The sequence below is a fragment of the Salvelinus sp. IW2-2015 genome, linkage group LG1 (assembly GCF_002910315.2).
Source record: "Salvelinus sp. IW2-2015 linkage group LG1, ASM291031v2, whole genome shotgun sequence".
Classification (NCBI taxonomy): Eukaryota; Metazoa; Chordata; class Actinopteri; order Salmoniformes; family Salmonidae; genus Salvelinus; species Salvelinus sp. IW2-2015.
In genome coordinates, this window is record NC_036838.1 from 12,079,199 (window position 1) to 12,100,499 (window position 21,301).

At 42.1% G+C, this 21,301-nt stretch overlaps 1 protein-coding gene across 2 annotated transcripts in view; it reads left to right on the top strand.

Annotated features, from left to right (window-relative positions):
- The window catches only part of LOC111961339 (CMP-N-acetylneuraminate-beta-galactosamide-alpha-2,3-sialyltransferase 2), a 50,808-nt gene extending 36,380 nt beyond the window's left edge, over positions 1-14,428 (top strand). For both annotated transcript variants that reach the window (XM_023983524.2, XM_023983532.2), the window contains exons 3-7: positions 7,384-7,577; positions 11,172-11,351; positions 12,011-12,056; positions 12,141-12,260; positions 13,066-14,428. In XM_023983524.2, coding sequence (XP_023839292.1) covers positions 7,384-7,577; positions 11,172-11,351; positions 12,011-12,056; positions 12,141-12,260; positions 13,066-13,236 — 711 coding nt within the window. In that variant the 3' untranslated portion in view covers positions 13,237-14,428. The remainder of the gene's footprint in view (positions 1-7,383; positions 7,578-11,171; positions 11,352-12,010; positions 12,057-12,140; positions 12,261-13,065) is intronic.
- The last annotated feature ends 6,873 nt before the right edge of the window (positions 14,429-21,301 follow it).

A 21,301-nucleotide genomic window follows, 5' to 3' on the forward strand; every position in this document is an offset into this window, starting at 1 on the left:
ATCTGTATTATTCGTATCTGTTTACATACCACCACAGTCAGAGGATGGCACTAAGACAGCATAGAATGAGATGTATTCCGCCAATAAGCAAACAAGAAAACGCTCACCCAGAGGCGGCACTCCTAGTAGCCGGGAACTTTAATGCAGGGAAACTTAAATCCATTTTACCAAATTTCTATCAGCATGTTAAATGTGTAACTAGAGGGGGGAAAAACACCTTTACACCACACACACAGAAGCATACAAAGCTCTCCCTCGTCCTCCATTTGTCAAATCTGACCAGAATTCTATCCTCCTGATTCCTGCGTACAAGCAAAAATTAAAGCAGGAAGCACCCGTGACTAGATCAATAAATAAGTGGTCAGATGAAGCAGATGCTAAGCTACAGGACTGTTTTGCTAGCACAGACTGGAATATGTTCCCGGGATTCCTCCGATGGCATTGAGGAGTACACCACATCTGTCATTGTCTTCATCAATAAGTGCATCGATGACATCGTTCCCACAGTGACAGTGACACAGTACATTCCCCAACCAGAAGCTATGGATTATAGGCAACATCCACATGAGCTAAAGGCAATAGCTGCCGCTTTCAAAGAGCGGGACTCTAACTCGGAAGCTTATAAGAAATCCCGCTATGCCCTCCGACGAAACCATCAAACAGGCAAAGCGTCAATACAGGACTAAGATCGAATCATACTACGCTGGCTCTGACGCTAGTCGGATGTGGCAGGGCCTGAAAACCATTACAGACTACAAAGGGAAGCACAGCCGAGAGCGGCGCAGTCACACGAGCCTACCAGACGAGCTTCGAGGCAATTAACACTGAAACATGCATGAGAGCACCAGCTGTTCTAGAAGACTATGTGATCATGCTCTCTGCAGCTGATGTGAGTAAGACCTTTAAACAGGTCAACATTCACAAGGCCGCAGGGCCAGACGGATTACCAGGACATGCGCTGACCAACTGGCAAGTGTCTTCACTGACATTTTCAACCTCTCCCTGTCCGAGTCTGTAATACCAACATGTTTTAAGCAGACCACCATAGTGCCTGTGCCTCATGAACACTAAGGTAACCTTCCTAAACGACTACTGACCCGTAGCACTCACGTCTGTAGCCATGAAGTGCTTTTAAAGGCTGGACATGGCTCACATCAACACCATTATTCCAGAGACCCTAGACCCAGTCCAATTTGCATACCGCCCCAACAGATCCACAGATGATGCAATCTTTATTGCACTCCACACTGCCCTTTCCCACCTGGACAAAATGAACACCTATGTAAGAATGCTATTCATTGACTACAGCTCAGCTTTCAACACCATAGTGCCCTCAAAGCTCATCAATAAGCTAAGGACCATGGGACTAAACACCTCCCTCTGCAACTGAATCCTGGAGTTCCTGACGTGCCGCCCCCAGGTGGTAAGGGTAGGTCACAACACATTCGCCACGCTGATCCTCAACACAGGGGCCCCTCAGGGGTGCGTGCTCAGTCCCCTCCTGTACTCCCTGTTCACTAATGACTGCACGGCCAGGCACGACTCCAACACCATTAAGTTTGCCGATGACACAACAGTGGTAGGCCTGATCACCGACAACGACGAGAGCTTATAGGGAGGAGGTCAGAGACCTGGCCATGTGGTGCCAAGACAACAACCTCTCCCTCAACGTGATCAAGACAAAGGAGATGATTGTGGACTACAGGAAAAAGAGGACAGAGCACACCCCCATTCTCATCGATGGGGCTTCAAGTTCCTTGGTGTCCACATCACCAATAAACTAACGTGGTCCTAGCACACCAAGACAGTCGTGAAGAGGGCATGACAAAACCTATTCCCCCTCAGGAGACTGAAAAGATTTGGCATGGGTCCTCAGATCCTCAAAAGGTTCTACAGCTGCACCATCGAGAGCATCCTGACTGGTTGCATCACTGCCTGGTATGGCAACTGCTCGGCCTCCGACCGCAAGGCACTACAGGGGGTAGTGCGACTGGCCCAGTACATCACTGGGGCCAAGCTCCCCTCCCCCCCCTCCCTTCACACCGCTGCTACTCTCTAGCTATTAGATAACGGGAACCCGAATGAACAAATAACACAATACTAATTACATTTATTTAATACACAATGTTATGCAACACCCAAGGTCATGTGTGAAAAAATAATTGCCCCCTTTACACTCAACTGGTTGTACCACCTTTAGCTGCAATGACTGATCAGTCCTGCACATCGCTGTGGATGAAATTGGTGGTGGTAGTGTGATGGTTTGGGAATGCTTTGCTGCCTCAGGACCTGGACAACTTGCCATCATTGAAGGAACCATGAATTCTGCTCTGTATCAAATCATTTTACAGGAGAATGTCAGGCCATTCGTCCATGAGCTGAAGTGCCAGTGTCGATTTTAGCATGTACTTCTTAGTGGGGCAAACAAACAAAAAATGTGAGATGCAAGCCAGCAAAGCCACTACACAACACTAAACAATACATTAATTGCACTATAACGGTGACAAATGGTGCCCACAAACTGTAGGGCCTACATAAAACTGTCCCAACAGCAGAGTCTCAACACCTTACCACTGCTACACCTGGCTTTCATCTGAGCCTTGTCTGGCATCGAAACAGTTAATTCAGCCTAATTTACTGCCTTTTAAAAAAACATAGCTGAAATGACAGACTTGCTTTAACAAATGTGGTTTCCACTGACAATTGAGATGTACAAACTATGACATTAATGAGCAAGCGACGACGGACATAGTCAATTACTATTTGTTCAGCACTTTTGAAATTTACAGCGACAGAATTCAGAACATGGGCAGTTCTTACAGTTGACTTCCTGTACAAGTTAGAACCGTTGGATAAATAAATGGGGCATGTAAACAGACAATGAAAGCTCTTACAATATTCAATGATTACGTTTCTCAAAAACAGGTTATAGGCGATTTGTGCACCACCAAGTTAGAACAGTAGGTGAAATTTAAGAGGTGAAAACAGACCAAATTATTAGGGTGAGGTACATTGAACGCCGTTTGGGTCTTTGTGTGTCAAAAAAGATACACGTCATATAATACTATTTGATGCGTTAAATACGCTTTTAATTTGACACATCAAATAACGCAATTATATTATAGAATGTTGTGTGTGCTGAATTTGCACGTGCAAGCCAAGCACCACCAATACTATCAGTAGCACTGTCAAAGCTGTAGCCAAACAAGCACAAACCGGGCCACGAACGATGTGTTTACAATACCACGTTGGTGAAAATAGACCAAATTATTAGGGTGAGGCACATGGGCTACTAACAGCTTACTACACAATATATACTTAGTATTGCTTTCTTAGATACAGAATAGATTTCTCCCTTGCATATTACATAACTTATGGAGCAACATACAATATATTTTTGGACTCACCTTGTGAAGGTGGCGCAGCAGTCCTTTGTGGGCAAATTTTGTCATCAGTCTGGCATTCTCTGAATTTATGGTGGGAACTTGGCGCGGGGGGAACACAACCACTCCATTGAATAGCAGGCTAACGTTAGTGGTTTCTTTGTAACGCTTGCAGTTAGCCACTGATTCCTTCCAAATGACTCATTGTTGAATTTGCGATTGCCAACTTGTTGTGTAATCTTTATGTACAATGGCCGATGAGCACCGATACGTTTTATCTATAATTTCTCCTCATTATTTATCTTCGTATGACAAGGATTTCAAAAGGATTTGCCAGTAGATTGTCAACTTGATGACAACTGATGATGACTGCTAGCTAAGACTTTGAAAGTAAATGTTGACATGATCAGTCCAATCAAAGCTACTGTAAATATGTGACTTGATGTAATTCTGTGGCCAATGACCTTGAGCCTTCTTGGATGGGCACATTTTTTATTTTTTTACCCCTTTTTTCTCCCCAATTTTCGTGGTATCCAATTGGTAGTTACAGTCTTGTCTCATCGTTGCAACTCCCGTACGGACTCAGGAGAGGCGAGGGTCGAGAGCCGTGCGTCCTCCGACCTCCGTAACACAACTCAGCCAAGCCGCATTTCTTCTTGACACAGTGCCCACTTAACTTGGAAGTCAGCCGCACCAATGTGTCGGAGGAAATACTGTACACCTGGCGACCGTGTCAGTGTTATTAACTCAATTACTTTTTCTTTTACCTAAAAGTGTGTTGCTCAAAACAGCACTGAAACGCCTGAAAAGCAATTTTAAGTTTTGGAATGAACTAGTCAAAGTCCAGACCTAAACCCGATTGAGATGTTGTGGCAGGACCTGAAACGAGCTGTTCATGCTCGAAAACCCACAAATGTCGCTGAGTGGGTGAAATTTCTTCCACAACGATGTGAAAGACTGATCAACAACTACAGGAAGCGTTTCGTTGCAGCTAAAGGTGGTACAACCAGTTATTGAGAGTAAGGGGGCTATAGAGACCAACAGTGGAGGTGTCATAATACCCATTAAACCTAGCAGTCAAACAGGGAAATGGTTCCAATCGTTTTTCCACCATTCATTTTTCCCATAGGGAATTTTAGAAACTGTTTTGTGTAAGTTTACCCTGTTTATCTGTCTCGGACAAGGTGACTTTTATCAATGTGCTCTAATAAGCATCAAAGTAGACATCATGCAAGACTACAAATCCCTGCAAACTCCTGCACGTCATCTTTCGCTGACACCTTTGCTAACAGGTTTTGTGTCAATTTAAAACTTGCACCAGACAGTTCACAGAATTATAAATTTAAAGAAATGTAGCTAATTTATTCATTGTTTGACCACTAGGATTTATGGGTATTATGACACACATACTGTGGTACTCTATTACTTTTCGCACAGGGACATTGGGTGTTGTTTATTAAATAAATGAAATGAGCATCAACATTTTGTTATTTGTTCACTCAGTTTCCCTTCATTTAATATTAGGTTTTGGTTGAAGATCTGATTAAATTCAGTATAAAAAAAACATGCAAGACTAGAGAAAATCTGAAAGGGGGCAAATACTTTTTTTATTGCACTGCATGACCTGTTCACCACCATTCAATAATCAATCATTTGAAAATAAATCAAGACATGTGGCCAGCAAAGATTTGCTGATATGCATGAGAAATGTGTGTATTCCCAGATATACTCATCTGTTATCATTTTATTCCTATGAGGGACTTAGTAGTCCTACTCTTATCTCTCAAGCATGCTGCAAATATCAATGTTTGAAGTCAACATTTTATTCCGTGGCAAACATCTGGAAAAGACAGCCTCTGTGCTGCACAGTGAAAACTAAATGTGCTCTGTTACTACTATCATTCCATGGCCAAATGTCATTAAAACCTACTGCGGTGGATTCCATGCACTGTAATCGTCAGGGTGATTACTTTCCAAAAGAAACTCCCTGAAGGGACTGAGCAAAGAAAGGAGAAGTCGCCCTCCTTAAGCCATTCTCCAGTCTGAGCATGTTTCAATATGTTTTATTTAAAGATAATTTGAGGCATTCAAGGTTTCGAAAGCAACACTAAGATAAGCTTGGCATTGTGATGGCTCCCGTGGCACTGAAAAGCAGTGGTCAGGACATACACACACTGTTGCCATGGTTGGTCTGATAAGAATGCCATGCCAAAACAAGGTAATATCCAAAAAGAGGCTAGCTGGTCATGAAAGGGGACATTTAACACATGGTCTCCAATGTAACACAAGTCTCCCTCTGGAGGCTGGTGATTCCCTTAATACTGAATATTAAAGGCCCCTTGTACAGTTGAAGTCGGGGGAAAAAAAATCCCTGTCTTAGGTCAGTTAGGTTCACCACTTTATTTTAAGAATGTGAAATGTCTAATGTCTGAATAATAGTGGAGAGAATTATTTATTTCAGCTTTACTTCCTTTCACCACATTCCCAGTGGGTCAGAAGTTTACATACACTCAATTAGTATTTAGTAGCATTGCCTTTAAATTGTTTAACTTGGGTCAAACGTTTCGGGTAGCCTTCCACAAGCTTCCCACAATAAGTTGGGTGAATTTTGGCCCATTCCTCTTGACAGAGCTGGTGTAACTGAGTCAGGTTTGTAGGCCTCCTTGCTCGCACACGCTTTTTCAGTTCTGCCCACACATTTTCTATAGAATTGAGGTCAGGACTTGTCTGATGGCCACTCCAATTCCTTGACTTTGTTGTCCTTCAGCCATTTTGCCACAACTTTGGAAGTATGCTTGGGGTCATTGTCCATTTGGAAGACCCATTTGCGACCAAGCTTTAACTTCCTGACTGATGTCTTGAGATGTTGCTCAATATATCCACATATTTTTCTCCCTCATGATGCCATCTATTTTGTGAAGTGCACCAGTCCCTCCTGCAGCAAAGCACCCCCACAACACGATGCTGCCACCCCGTGCTTCACGGTTCGGATGGTGTTCTTCGGCTTGCAAGCATCCCCTTTTTCCTCCAAACATAATGACGGTCATTATGGCCAAACAGTTCTATTTTTGTTTCATCAGACCAGAGGACATTTCTCCAAAAAGTACGATCTTTGTCCCCATGTGCAGTTGCAAACCGTAGTCCGGCTTTTTTATGGCGGTTTTGGTGCAGTGGCTTCTCCCTTGCTGATCAGCCTTTCAGGTTATGTCGATATAGGACTCGTTTTACTGTGGATATAGATACTMTTGTACCTGTTTCCTCCAGCATCTTCACAAGGTCCTTTTCAGTTGTTCTGGGATTGATTTGCACTTTTCGCACCATAGTACGTTTATCTCTAGGAGACCGAAAGTGTCACCTTCCTGAGCGGTATGATGGCTGCGTGGTCCAATGGTGTTTATACTTGCGTACTATTGTTTGTACAGATGAACGTGGTACCTTTTAGGCATTTGGAAATTGCTCCCAAGGATGAACCAGACTTGTGGAGGTCTACACATTTTTTTCTAAGGTCTAGCTGATTTTCTTTTGATTTCCCATGATGTCAAGCAAAGAGGCACTGAGTTTGAAGGTAGGCCTTGAAATACATCCACAGGTACACCTCCAATTAGCCTATCAGAAGCTTTTAAAGCCATTACATAATTTTCTGGAATTTTCCAAGCTGTTTAAAAGGCACAGTCAACTTAGTGTATGTAAACTTTTGACCCACATGATTTGTGATACAGTGAATTATAAGTGAAATAATCTTAACAATTGTTGGAAAAATTACTTGTGTCATACACAAAGTAGATGTCCTAACCGACTTGCCAAAACTATAGTTTGTTAACACGAATTTTGTGGAGTAAAACTAGTTTTAATGACTCCAACCTAAGTGTATGTGAACTTCTGACTTCAACTGTATATATTGCCCTGTTTTTGTTTGTTTGCCAAAGGTGAGCTCAGGCTTTAGTCCTGTGAGATATCATTGTCACCCCACACCTAAAGTGAATTTTAAACATCCCATCAGGCTTTGCAGCGGTCCACCGATGAGCAGACAATATACGAGGTGATCCAGAAGATGTTCCAGGTCATCGCTCCCCCTGCCGTGGATGTCCAACCCAAACAAGCTCAGTGCAGGAAGTGTGCAGTGGTGGGGAACTCAGGAAACCTGCTCGGCTCTCAATACGGCTCCTTGATAGACTCACATAACAGTGTCATAAGGTATGACTTAACTAGTGTTTTTACGATACTGGAATTTTGACTACTATACCAGGGTTAATATCACGATACTTGATACCATCACAATACTTGATACCACGACAAAAAAAGAAGGCACATACTGGCACTTGAGCCAGACAGATAAACTCTGCTACTGCTCTGTTCAATCGTTGGGCATGTTTTGAGTTCAACATTACATTCAAAAAGATGTATGTAAAACATTTTCAAAGACAGCAATGTATGTATGCATTAATTAATAATTTATACAATCATACAATTAATTTGACTTTCGTAAAAACAATAACTACATAACGGTAATCATTTATTTGAATGATACGTCTCTTGATAAACAGGGTAAATCACGATGTAGCCTAGGCCTATTCACAATTCAGGTGAATGCATATTCAATAGGAGTGTGCATGCATTTAACTAATTTTGGCTGATTTCATGGGGGTACAGATGACAAGCAATCTGTTTCCCTTCTATTTGGGACTTAATTTATTGTACTGATCAACAACATTTGCATAGAAGTAGCTTATTTTATAAAAGTGTGCACTGTCTCTATAACCAGTAATGACATCATTCATGAGGCAATATGGGGGCGGCCCATCAGAGCCCTACACACACAGTTTCAGTTTGCTGAGGGAATAGATACTCTTTTGGAGAGAAGTTAGAGACCAAGTGAATGAATAACGTTTTGGTAGCAATCAACATTTTGCGTTATGGTTTGCACACAAAGTACTAGGGTAGTGAATTGACGTTACAGTAGCTTCATCTGTAAGCTAGCAAGAAAAGTTGGCCTACAGAGCTGGAAGCTACCGGTATCTTGCATTGTAACGTGTTCTAGCCTATATGGACATTGTTTTATAAACAGTTAACAGTTTTAAGATGCCGTGTCGCATTATTGAAGTGTATTAACTTCTGTTCAGCTTCTGTCCAAATCCAGATAGCTGATGTTCTGAAAGAGCTGCAAAATCTGGACCCCTACAAATCAGCCGGGCTAGACAATCTGGACCCTCTCTTTCTAAAATGATCTGCCGAAATTGTTGCAACCCCTATTACTAGCCTGTTCAACCTCTCTTTCGTATCGTCTGAGATTCCCAAAGATTGGAAAGCTGCCGCGGTCATCCCCCTCTTCAAAGGGGGTGACACTCTAGACCCAAACTGCTACAGACCTATATCTATCCTACCCTGTCTTTCTAAGGTCTTCGAAAGCCAAGTTAACAAACAGATTACCGACCATTTCGAATCCCACCGTACCTTCTCCGCTGTGCAATCTGGTTTCAGAGCTGGTCATGGGTGCACCTCAGCCACGCTCAAGGTCCTAAACGACATCATAACCGCCATCGATAAGAGACATTACTGCGCAGCCGTATTCATCGACCTGGCCAAGGCTTTCAACTCTGTCAATCACCACATTCTTATTGGCAGACTCGACAGCCTTGGTTTCTCAAATGATTGCCTCGCCTGGTTTACCAACTACTTCTCTGATAGAGTTCAGTGTGTCAAATCGGAGGGCCTGTTGTCCGGACCTCTGGCAGTCTCTATGGGGGTGCCACAGTGTTCAATCCTCGGGCCGACTCTCTTCTCTGTATACATAAATGATGTTGCTCTTGCTGCTGGTGATTCTCTGATACACCTCTACGCAGACGACACCATTCTGTATACTTCTGGCCCCTCTTTGGGCACCGTGTTAACTAACCTCCAGACGAGCTTCAATGCCATACAACTCTCCTTCTGTGGCCTCCAACTGCTCTTAAACACAAGTAAAACTAAATGCATGCTATTCAACCGATCACTGCCCACACCTGCTCGCCCGTCCAGCATCACTACTCTTGACGGCTCTGACTTAGAATACGTGGACAACTACAAATACCTAGGTGTCGGGTTAGACTGTAAACTCTCCTTCCAGACTCACATTAAGCATCTCCAATCCAAAATTAAATATAGAATCGGCTTCCTATATCGCAACAAAGCATCCTTCACTCATGCTGCCAAACATACCCTCGTAAAACTGACCATCCTACCGATCCTCGACTTCGGTGTCGTCATCTATAAAATAGCCTCCAACACTCTACTCAACAAACTGGATGCAGTCTATCACAGTGCCATCCGTTTTGTCACCAAAGCCCCATACACTACCCACCATTGCGACCTGTACGCTCTCGTTGGTTGGCCCTCACTTCATACTCGTCGCCAAACCCACTGGCTACAGGTTATTTACAGTGCTAGGTAAAGCCCCACCTTATCTCAGCTCACTGGTCACCATAGCAGCACCCACTCGTAGCACGCGCTCCAGCAGGTATATCTCACTGGTCACCCCCAAAGCCAATTCCTACTTCGGTCGTCTTTCCTTCCAGTTCTCTGCTGCCAATGACTGGAACGAACTGCAAAAATCTCTGAAGCTGGAAACACTTATCTCCCTCACTAGCTTTAAGCACCAGCTGTCAGAGCAGCTCACAGATTACTGCTCCTGTACATAGCCTATCTATAATTTAGCCAAAACAACTACCCTCTTCCCCTACTGTATTTATTTATTTATTTTGCTCCTTTGCACCCCATTATTTCTATTTCTACTTTGCACATTCTTCCACTGCACATCTACCATTCCAGTGTTTTACTTGCTATATTGTATTTACCTTGCCACCATGGCCTTTTTTTGCCTTTACCTCCCTTATCTCACCTCATTTGCTCACATTGTATATAGACTTATTTTTCTACTGTATTATTGACTGTATGTTTTGTTTATTCCATGTGTAACTCTGTGTTGTTGTATGTGTCGAATTGCTATGCTTTATCTTGGCCAAGTCGCAGTTGCAAATGGGAACTTGTTCTCAACTAGCCTACCTGGTTAAATAAAGGTGAAATAAATAAATAAATAAAAAAATGAGTGAGAAGCTAACATGATACAGCCTAGACTCCCAGTGTAGGCTAGGTGCGCTGTAGACAGACTTGATCCGTGAGACACATTTGACAGAAATACCTAAAGTAACACAAATTCTTGTACCGAACCGTTTTTCATGTTCTAGTATGAAAAAGCACAGAAGTTTCGGGATGCCGTGCAACACTAGACCCAACACAACCAATCAAACAGTAAAAACAATCATTAAATAGCCTTAACTACTTCTATGCAAATACATAGTCCAAACAAGCATGATTATCACATCATGGCCATTACCACAGTAAAATGGCCTTAACACCAACAGTCTAAAAGGCGTGGAGGCGGCATTACACAACCCCACCATGATCCAAACAACCCACAACCATTCACCTTGGCAGGATTAGGCAATACTGAGCCTGAGGAACCAGTGACCAGGCTTCAGTTCCAGACACTCATCAAACCACCTAACCCAATTACCATATCCCCTGAAACCAATGAGGCATTCCAGATGAGCTTAATTAAGACTATACTTAGTTAAATCAGGTGGTTGACTGACTGTCTGGAATGAATTTACACATACACTACAGCCCAGTAGCTGCAGGGCTACCATGTTAAATCTAATTCAGTGTCTGATTGTTGCCTCGCACGCCACATAGGCACAGATTGGTTCATGACCTGCCTGTGAACTGAAACAATGTTCTCTCTTTGCTGTAAAGAATGAATAAAGCCACCACAGCAGGGTTTGAAGCCGACGTGGGCAACAGAACGACGCACCACTTCATGTACCCTGAAAGTGCAGTGGACATCGCCCCTGGGGTCCACCTTGTTCTGCTGCCCTTTAAACTCCGCGATCTACAGTGGGTGGCCAGTGCCCTTTCGACGGGAGAGATCAAAACGTAGGTCCACTCTTTGCCAATCCCAAGCTTTTCACTGTCACTCCCAAATGTACGACTACTGACGACAACCACACAATACAGACCACAATTACTGACTACAAACACACATCTACTGACCACAACAACACTTGTCAAAGCACTCAACTGACTAATGCATGGTATGGGTCTGACTGACTACAACAGATGGCGTAATTCATTGTTGAGCTTTTTGACCTTGTCGTAGTCTGTTTTTGAATGACTGTTGTCTTTGTCTATACATTTACATTTGAGCCATTTAGCAGATGCTCTTATCCAGAGCGGCTTACAGTTAGTGCATTCGTCTTAAGATAGCTCGGTGGGGCAACCACATATCACAGTGTGAGTGGGAGCTGCCCTCCCGTAGGGGTGGAAGGTCCAAGAGACCAGAGGTGGCAGAACGAAGTACTCGGGTTGGGGTGTAGGTTTTAAGCAGAGCCTGAATGTAGGGAGGTGTGCTCTTGCTGCTCCATAGGCAAGTACAATGGTCCTTTAGTCTATATTTAGAATGTTCATGTTTTTATCGTGACAATGTTTTGCCTCTTGGCTAGGCCATCATTATAAACGAGAACTGGTTCTCAACTGACCCACCTTGTTTAATAAAGGTAAAATAAAATAGTTGTTTTCCCTGCATGTTTCTTCAGGACATACATGAGGGTGAAAGGTCGAGTACAGGCTGACAAGGACAGGGTAAGGCTTATCATGGTGTACAAAACTATTGAGTGAATGTTGATTCGTTTTGTGTGTTAAAGCTAATCACCCTCTCGTTTGCAGGTTATAGTGGTGAATCCAGCGTTCTTTAAGTACACCCACGACCGGTGGACAGAGCGCCATGGCAGGTACCCTTCCACGGGCATGCTGGCCGTTATATTTGCCCTTCACATCTGCGATGAGGTGAGTATCCTTTGACATCAAGAGTTTTTTCCATAGCAGCATCAGTGTCTCGCCAGTGATTATGTTAATGTAAGCTCTAGTGTAATTTTTGGGGAACAGTGTTTCCATAACTAGGGCTGACACTGAGGACTTGTGAAGAGCAGAATCAACAACCTTTGCAATATCAACACAGTTACTTTGTGAGATGGTGTTAACTGTGAAAGGGGATTAGCTCCTCTGGTCTAAAAAAGATATCCCAATGCCCCAGTAATTGGGAACATTGCCTTGTGTAAGGTGCCGTCTTTCGGATGGGACGTTAAACGGGTGTCCTGACTCTTTGGTCATTAAAAATCTCCAGGCACTTATTGTAAAAGTAGTGGTGTTAACCCAGGTGTCCTGGCTAATTTCCCAATCTGACCCTCATAACATCATGGCCACCTAATCATCCCCAGCTTCCAATTGGCTCATTCATCCACCCTCCTCTTCCCTGTAACTATTACCCAGGTTGTTGCTGTAACTGTGAATGTGTTCTCAGTCAACTTACCTGGTCAAATAAAAATAAAAAAAAGCTCATGCTCAGCCATTGTTATGTAAATGTGAACTGAAAAGTAAATTTAGCCTCGCCTTGACCCCCAAGTCAGAACAGGTCCACTGAGGCCATAGCCCAGTGAATCACTGGAGCTGGGCCATGGATGTGGAAACAGTCAGATTTTTAGGGGGTAAATTGTCAGTGGAAATTGACTTCTCTTTAGTATCACAAGCCTGGTTGAAAGTAAACAGAATGCTAATAACACTAGTAATGCTAAACATTGCCGTCCTTCTCCAGGTGTCTGTGTTTGGCTATGGAGCTGACCAACAGGGGAACTGGCACCACTACTGGGAGGACAACAAGTACGCTGGTGCGTTTAGGAAAACTGGAGTGCACAATGCTGATTTTGAGACGGAGGTTATCCAAAAGCTGGACACAGAGGGCAAAATTAAGCTGCACAAGAGATGAGAATGAGCAAGGGTGGTGTGTACAGGACAAAGCCATTAGTGTTGGGTGTGGTGGTCAGAGACCGTCAAAGAGGGACATGAAACCTGTGATGCGCCCTGGTCTCTGAAACTAGCACTGTGAGCTACACATACAACCAAAACCACAAACAGAAGTCCTCAGACCAAAACAAGAACTTGAATCATGTAATTTGAACATGCACTGCATGTCAACAGCATAATAAATGGCCGAAAAGACATTTTAACAGGGACGGAAAACCTCCACCCATGCACGTTTTAGACAGATCATGAAAACGAACATATAAAGTATGCGGAGCGGCTTACGCTGAGCCAGCTTATTTAGTTTCTTCCCTGTTCTGTACTTGTCGGCATGCTGCACCGAACTAGCCTTATACTGAAGAACCCTTCAAGAACCTGAGAGCCTTTGACTGAAGGGGTAAACCACAGAATCCACATTAAGGACAGAAGCCCTGTGTTGCAAGAGTGTAAAAACCACATCTGCGTGTATTTCTCTTCTTTGTGAGGATGGAAAAGGGCACAGTTAGAGTCAAATTAATTCAAGAATTTATACTGCATTGGAACTATAAGGATTGGTTTAATGTCTCTAGAAACAGTTTTGAGCTGCCATAGTAGTCAATTAAACCATATTAATGTACAGCTTTCACACCCAATTATGTTGCCTATTATTATGTTGCTCTAAACTTGATCTAATAACATGTTTTAGATGATGGAAATTTCACTTGTGTTGCCATCCCAAGGAATACAAATTTTGAACGCTGTGTAAGGAGGGAACACACAATGTGTGTCTTTGATTCATTTCTAAAAAAGAATGAATGCTTTAATAAGAGAGATTCCAGTGATGTGCCTTCTGAGCCAGTTTAACAGGGAGTTTTGATAACTTTTTTTATATGGATGTATGAACCTTTGTGTCAATCAAAGACTGAGTCCCGCTGTTATTAGAGTTTGATCTATGACCACTATTAGACAGTTGTGACCCGATGAGTAAAAATGAACACCTTCAATTAAAACCAGAAACAATCAATGCAACTTTAATATCATCATTAACTGAACATTAAGTTTGTTTGTTTCAAAGTCGGCTCCTATTTTAAATAAAATCTCAAAACCATTTAGGATTTAAAAAATAAAAGTAAATTGGTACCCAATACAATACTTTTAATAAAACATAAGAAACCATACCTTTTGTATTTGTGAGTATATGTGTGATTGACTATGATCAAGCTGTAGTGTCTTTAAAAAAAAAAGCATACTGAACAATCACCACACTGCCTCCCTTTTTAATTTTGAAACAGATTCAAATCAAATTTTATTTGTCACAGACACATGGTTAGCAGATGTTAATGCGAGTGTAGCGAAATGCTTGTGCTTCTAGTTCCGACAATGCAGTAATAACCAACAAGTAATCTAACCTAACAATTCCACAACTACTACCTTATACACACAAGTGTAAAGGGATAAAGAATATGTACATAAAGATATATGAATGAGTGATGGTACAGAACGGCATAGGCAAGATGCAGTAGATGGTATAGTGTACAGTCTATACATATGAAATGAGTAATGTAGGGTATGTAAACATAAACTGGCATAGTTTAAAGTGGCTAGTGATACATGTATTACATAAAGATGGCAAGATGCAGTGGATGATATACAGTACAGTATATACATATACATATGAGATGAGTAATGTAGGGTAGGATTGAATCCTGGCCTAAGTTTTTATAACAACGTGAAATGCTTGTGTAGGTAAATACAGTGACCCCTTTGACTGGCAGTGTAATTTGACGCAATATCTTTGGGCAAAACTTGACTTGTTACAAAGGCTGTGTAGTGTGTGCAACAACCACAGCCATTGTTCTTAATGCAAAACATGGCTTCCCCAAGATGAGGAAAATGTGAGCAGTGATTTTCAAACGGAGTATGTTCACGATCAGAACCAAAGTTCCAGAGTGCCCCATGATCCTCGGGTAGTTTGAGCTTGGTCCTGAAGTCATTGGGAAGGGTGGCAGGTTGCCTTACAGAACATGTCCCTCTTTTGGCTTGTCAGACATCGCATGAACGAAAGATGAAGGGAACAGGCCTTTCTTGTTTGGCTGGCCCTCAACGTATCCATACTGTGAGGACAAAATTAAATGTCGATGGGTTGCACACAAAATCTACTGTAGACCCATCCACACCCACTTTGTATGTTTGTTAGTTCAGTTGGTCTGTTTTTGTGACTGCAAATATCTCCAGGGAGATTCCTTTGGAAAACCAGATGGCCAATTGAGAATCCAGAAGAGGAAGTGATTCTTCTATAACCCCCCCCCCCCCACACGTTGGGTTTCTGGCATAGTTGTATCACATGATATCCTGTACAAAAGGGGATCTTTAGGTTGGACTAGACACGCAATAATTGTCTGTCCATCTTCCTTTCCATTGTTTTCTTTCCTGAGTAACTTTGTTCTCCCTCACTCTTTCACTGTGCTCATACTCTTATCTACCTCTGTCTTTCTCTCTCCCTGCTACTCTACATCTTGTGCGATGTACAGTATGTCTTGGCCAGGGCCTGCCGAGGGATATTGTCGAGGGTAAAAACCTAATCTGGAAAGCATTATCAGGGCCTGGTTGTGGATGACTCATTGATGCAGATATGGAGACTGAATGAAACAAGGGCGAAGATTTAAACAGAAAAAATAAATAATAATAATCTACCAGATAATAATTGTTTAAATGTTAAGGCTTCGCAGTAGCGTTGTTTCCGAGTGCCCTAGATAACAAAGTGAGTGCAGATTCGATAGCGTCATGGTTGCACCATTACCACAGCTAAAACTTGCTTCTGGCCTAACCAGTTTAAAAAATCTGACCCATATTATTACCGGTGCAACATTTTTATCTTCTTACAGAAGATTGCTGGGGCTAACTGTTTTGAGTTGAGAGCACCAGTGCTACCAATTGTTTTATTTATTTAGAGCCCTGCCTATCTGTCTAATTCGCAGTGGTGGAAAAAGTGCCCAACTGTCATACTTGAGTAAAAGTTAAAATACCTTAATAGAAAATTACTCAAGTAAAAGTCACCCAGTTAAATTTGAGTAAAATTCTAAAAGTATTTGGTTTAAAATATACTTAAGTATCAAAAGTATAAATCATTTCAAATTCCTTATATTAAACAAACCAGATAGCACCATTTTCTTGTTTTTATTTATTTACGGAAAGCCAGGGGTACACTCCAACATTCAGACATAATTTACAAACGAAGCATGTGTGTTTAGTGAGTCCGCCAGATCAGAGGCAGTAGGGATAACCAGGGATGTTTGGTTGATAAGTGCTTGAATTGTACTATTTCCCTGTCCTGTCCTGCTAACAAGTACTTTTGGGTGTCAAGGAAAATGTATGGAGTGAAAGACCCATACGCACATTTTTATCTTCCTATAGTGAATCACCGGGACCACATTTTACATTCATTAACCAAGTTCAGCGTTATAGCGCAATAGAAATTTAAAGGCAACGTTACCGCATTAGCAGAGACTGCATTCACGTTAAACGCTGCATTTGTCGGCTTAACCATAAATTACCTTTAAATTTCAATCGCGCTATAACGCCGAACTTCCGTGATCCAGATTTAATGGAGCCCTGAATCTAGCCCAAGGTCTGGTCAGAACCAATTCCAGCTGTCCCTCTGTCCAGACTGCTGCATGAACCATTCGCCTTGTTTCGTAAACGGACAAGTTTCTATTTTGGATGGCCATCTCCTAACTCAATCAGGAAATAATTATGTTAATTATTACGCAGATAAAGTTTACAGGAAAAGAAAACTTATGATTTTGAACAGGAATTCCTGTGGGCCATCACATTTACTGTAAATCACATTAGTTGTAGACCATTTGGATTTTGACAGAGACAGAAGAGAATATGATTATGGATGTAACAACAGTAAAAGTCTTTAAGGTCCCAGTGTTTTGGTACAGCTGTTGGTTTCGAAACAACATTGACCCCCCCTGGCTCTGTAATGGGGCACTAGTTAACCCTGGGATTAGTTGACCGCATGGCAAGCGGTACCGGAGTGCCAAGTCTGGGACCAAAAGGCACCTGAACAGCTTCTACCCCCAAGCCATAAGACTGCTGAATAGTTATTCAAATGGCTACCTGGACAATTTATATTGACCCCCTTTTTATTATTTATTTCTCTTAAAAACTCTTAAGGATCGGACCCTTTTTTTCTAAATTTTCGCCTAAAATGACATACCCAAATCTAACTGCCTGTAGCTCAGGGCCTGAAGCAAGGATATGCATATTCTTGATACCATTTGAAAGGAAACACTTTGAAGTTTGTGGAAATGTGAAATTAATGTAGGAGAATATAACATATTAGATCTGGTAAATTATAATACAAAGAAAAAAAACATACATTTTTTAATAGTTTATTTTTATCATCTTTGAAATGCAAGAGAAAGGTCACAATGTAATAATAAGATGGCACCGGAGAAGACAGCTGACGTTTTACATGTCCCCAACCAATTGTGTTTTTTTGTTCGTTTCTTTGCGTTGTTTGTAACTAATTTTGTAACTTCTTTTGTACATAATGTTGCCGCTACCATCTCTTATGACCGAAAATAACTTCTGGACATCAGGACTGCGATTATTCACCACGAACTGGCAGAATCCTTTTTTCCCTTCAACGAGTCTGACGAGAACGATATACTGCTCTCCCGGGAACAGGCCCAGATCCCCGTGATTTGCGTGGAGAAAAAGGGGCCAAAGGGCGGGCTGCCTTCTGAGAATTCGTAGGCAATCAAATAAACCCCCATTTCCTTCCATTCTACTAGCAAACGTACAATCTTTGGACAATAAAATAGATGACCTACACGGAAGATTAAACTACCAACGGGACATTCAAAACTGTAATATCTTATGCTTTACGGAGACGTGGCTGAACGACGACACTATCAACATACAGCTGCCTGGTTATACGCTGCACCAGCGGGATAGAACAGCGGCATCTGGTAAGACAAGGGGCGGCGAACTATTTATTTTTGTAAATACACAATATCTAAGGAAGTCTCGAGCTATTACTCACCTGAGGTAGAGTATCTCATGATAAGCTGTAGACTACACTATCTACCTAGAGAGTTTATCTGTATTTTTTGTATCTGTTTACATACCACCACAGACAGAGGCTAGCACTAAGACCGCATAGAATGAGCTGTATTCCGCCATAAGCAAAAAAGAAAATGCTCACCCAGAGGCGGCGCTCTAAGTAGCTGGGGACTTTAATACAAGGAAACTTAAATCCATTTTACCAAATTTCTATGAGCATGTTAAATGTGCAACCAGAAGAAAAAAACTCTGGACCACCTTTACTCCACACACAGAGACGCATACAAAGCTCTCCCTCGCCCTCCATTTGGCAAATCTGACCATAATTCTATACTCCTGATTCCTGCTTACAAGCAAAAATTAAAGCAGGAAGCACCAGCTACTAGATCAGTAAAAAAGTGGTCAGTTAAAGCAGATGCTAAGCTACAGGACTGTTTTGCTAGCACAGACTGGAATATGTTCCTGGCTTCCTCCGGTGGTATTGAGGAGTACACCACATCAGGCATTGACTTCATCAATACGTAAGTGCATCGATGACGTCACCCCCACAGTGACCGCACGTACATACCCAAACCAGAAGCTATGGATTACAGGCAACATCCGCACTGAGCTAAAGGCTAGAGCTGCCGCTTTCAAGGAGCGGGACTCTAACCCGGAAGCTTATAAGAAATCCCGCTATGCCCTCTGACGAACCATCAAACAGGCAAAGTGTCAATACAGGACTAAGATCAAATTGTACTACACCAGCTCTGATGCTCGTCGGATGTGGCAGGGCTTGCAAACCATTACAGACTACAAAGGGAAGCACAGTCGAGAGCTGCCCAGTGACACGAGCATACCAGATGAGCTAAACTACTTCTATGTTCGCTTCGAGGGAAATAATACTAAAACATGCTCGAGAGCACCAGTTGTTCCAGAAGACTATGTGATCACACTCTCCGCAGCCGATGTGCGTAAGACCTTTAAACAGGTCAACATTCACAAGGCTGCAGGGCCAGACAAATTACCAGGATGTGTACTGCGAGCATGCGCTGACCAACTGGCAAGTGTCTTCACTGACATTTTCAAATTCTCCCTGTCCGAGTCTAATACCAACATGTTTTAAAGCAGACCACCATAGTCCCTGTGCCTAAGAACACTAAGGTAACATGCCTAAATTACTACCGACCCTTAGCACTCACGTCTGTAGCCATGAAGTGCTTTGAAAGGCTGGACATGGCTCACATCAACACCATTATCCCAGAAACCCTAGATACACTCCAAATTGCATACCGCCCCAACAGATCCATAGATGATGCAATCTCTATTGCACTCCACACTGCCCTTTCCCGCCTGGACAAAAGGAACACCTATGTGAGAATGCTTCTAAACAGCTTCTACCCTCAAGCCATAAGACTCCTGAACATCTAATCAAATGGCTGCCCAGACTATTTGCATTGTCCCACCCCCCCTCTTTCACACCGCTGCTGCTCTCTGTTGTTATCATCTATGCATAGTTACTTTAATAACTCTACCTACATGTACATATAACCTCAACCTCAAATAACCGGTGCCCCCGCACATTGACTCTGTACCAGTATCCCCCTATCTCGCTATTGTTATTTTACTGCTGCTTTTTAATTACTTGTTACTTTTATTTCTTCTTCTTATCCATTTTTTTTTTTAAACTGCATTGTTTGTTAGGGTCTCTTAAGTAAGCATTTCACTGTAAGGTCTACACTTGTTGTATTCGGCGCATGTGACAAGTAAAATTTGATTTGATTTGAATGTATTATTCCAGGTTAGGCGCAATTTCGATTTTGGCCACTAGATGGAAGCAGGTTATGTGCAAAGTTTTAGACTGATCCATTGAACCATTGCGTTTATGTTCAAAATGTTGTATCAAGTCTGCCCAAATGTGCATAATTGGATTATTGATACATTTTCAAGTTCATAACTGTGCACTCCTCAAACAATAGCATGGTATTCTTTCACTGTAATAGCTACTGTAAATTGGACAGTGCAGTTAGATTAACAAGAATTTAAGCTTTCTGCCCATATCAGATATGTCGGGAGCCGCCATCAGTAATAGCCATATACATTTATAACTGTCACTTTAGTGTTTGTTTCTTTCAATTTGTAGCCTACATTTTGCATCATTCCATTCCTTTTCCATTTCTTTCCACTGTCATGTCCGTGTAGTTGTTCCTGAAGGTTGCTAGCATTAATGGATCATATTAGGCTAACGTTGTCCAATAATTCAGGATATGTAGCCTTCATTATGGAACTCACATACTAAGCTAAACCTGGAGCCTGACGCACGGTTTGCAACGACTGGACCGTTGTCAGTTCCATGATTAGTGAGGATTAGGGTAGATTTATAGGACTATTGTTCAACCCCCTATTGTACATGTTTTTTTCGCCTTCCAATATTTCATGGATTGAACTTGAATATGACAACTTTCAGGATGAATCAAACCTCTGTATTTTTTTATTAATCAATATATTTTGTGCGTAAAACTCTCCAATTCTTTTTTTTTTTTAAACGATTCACAGATTTCCTAACCCAAAAATGTGCCTAAATAATCTACAAGATCATAGTATTTCAGCACTTTAATTAAATGTATTCAACACGTGCAAGAGAACCACGTTTGCAAAGCCTGGTACGCACCTGAATAAGGTAAGTTTGAATACCAACTACTGAGATGTGCGTAGGAAAGGCGTGCGTAGTAAAGGCATACATTTCTTACATCTGAATCGGGCCCCAAGAACCTAGTCTGCAGGCGCCTTAACCCTAAACTTAAATTCTTTTTTGTTTTCATGATTTTTTGCAGCTGGCCCATCTAGCGGAAATCCCTTAGTTCTGCCTCAAGGACAAGACTCATCCCAATAAACGTCAATCTACTATCACTGTTAGATTAGAGAGCAAGGCACTTTACCCCTAATTGCTCAAAGGTCACAGCACTGTTCTGCTCCCAGACAGTTTGTGTGTTTTG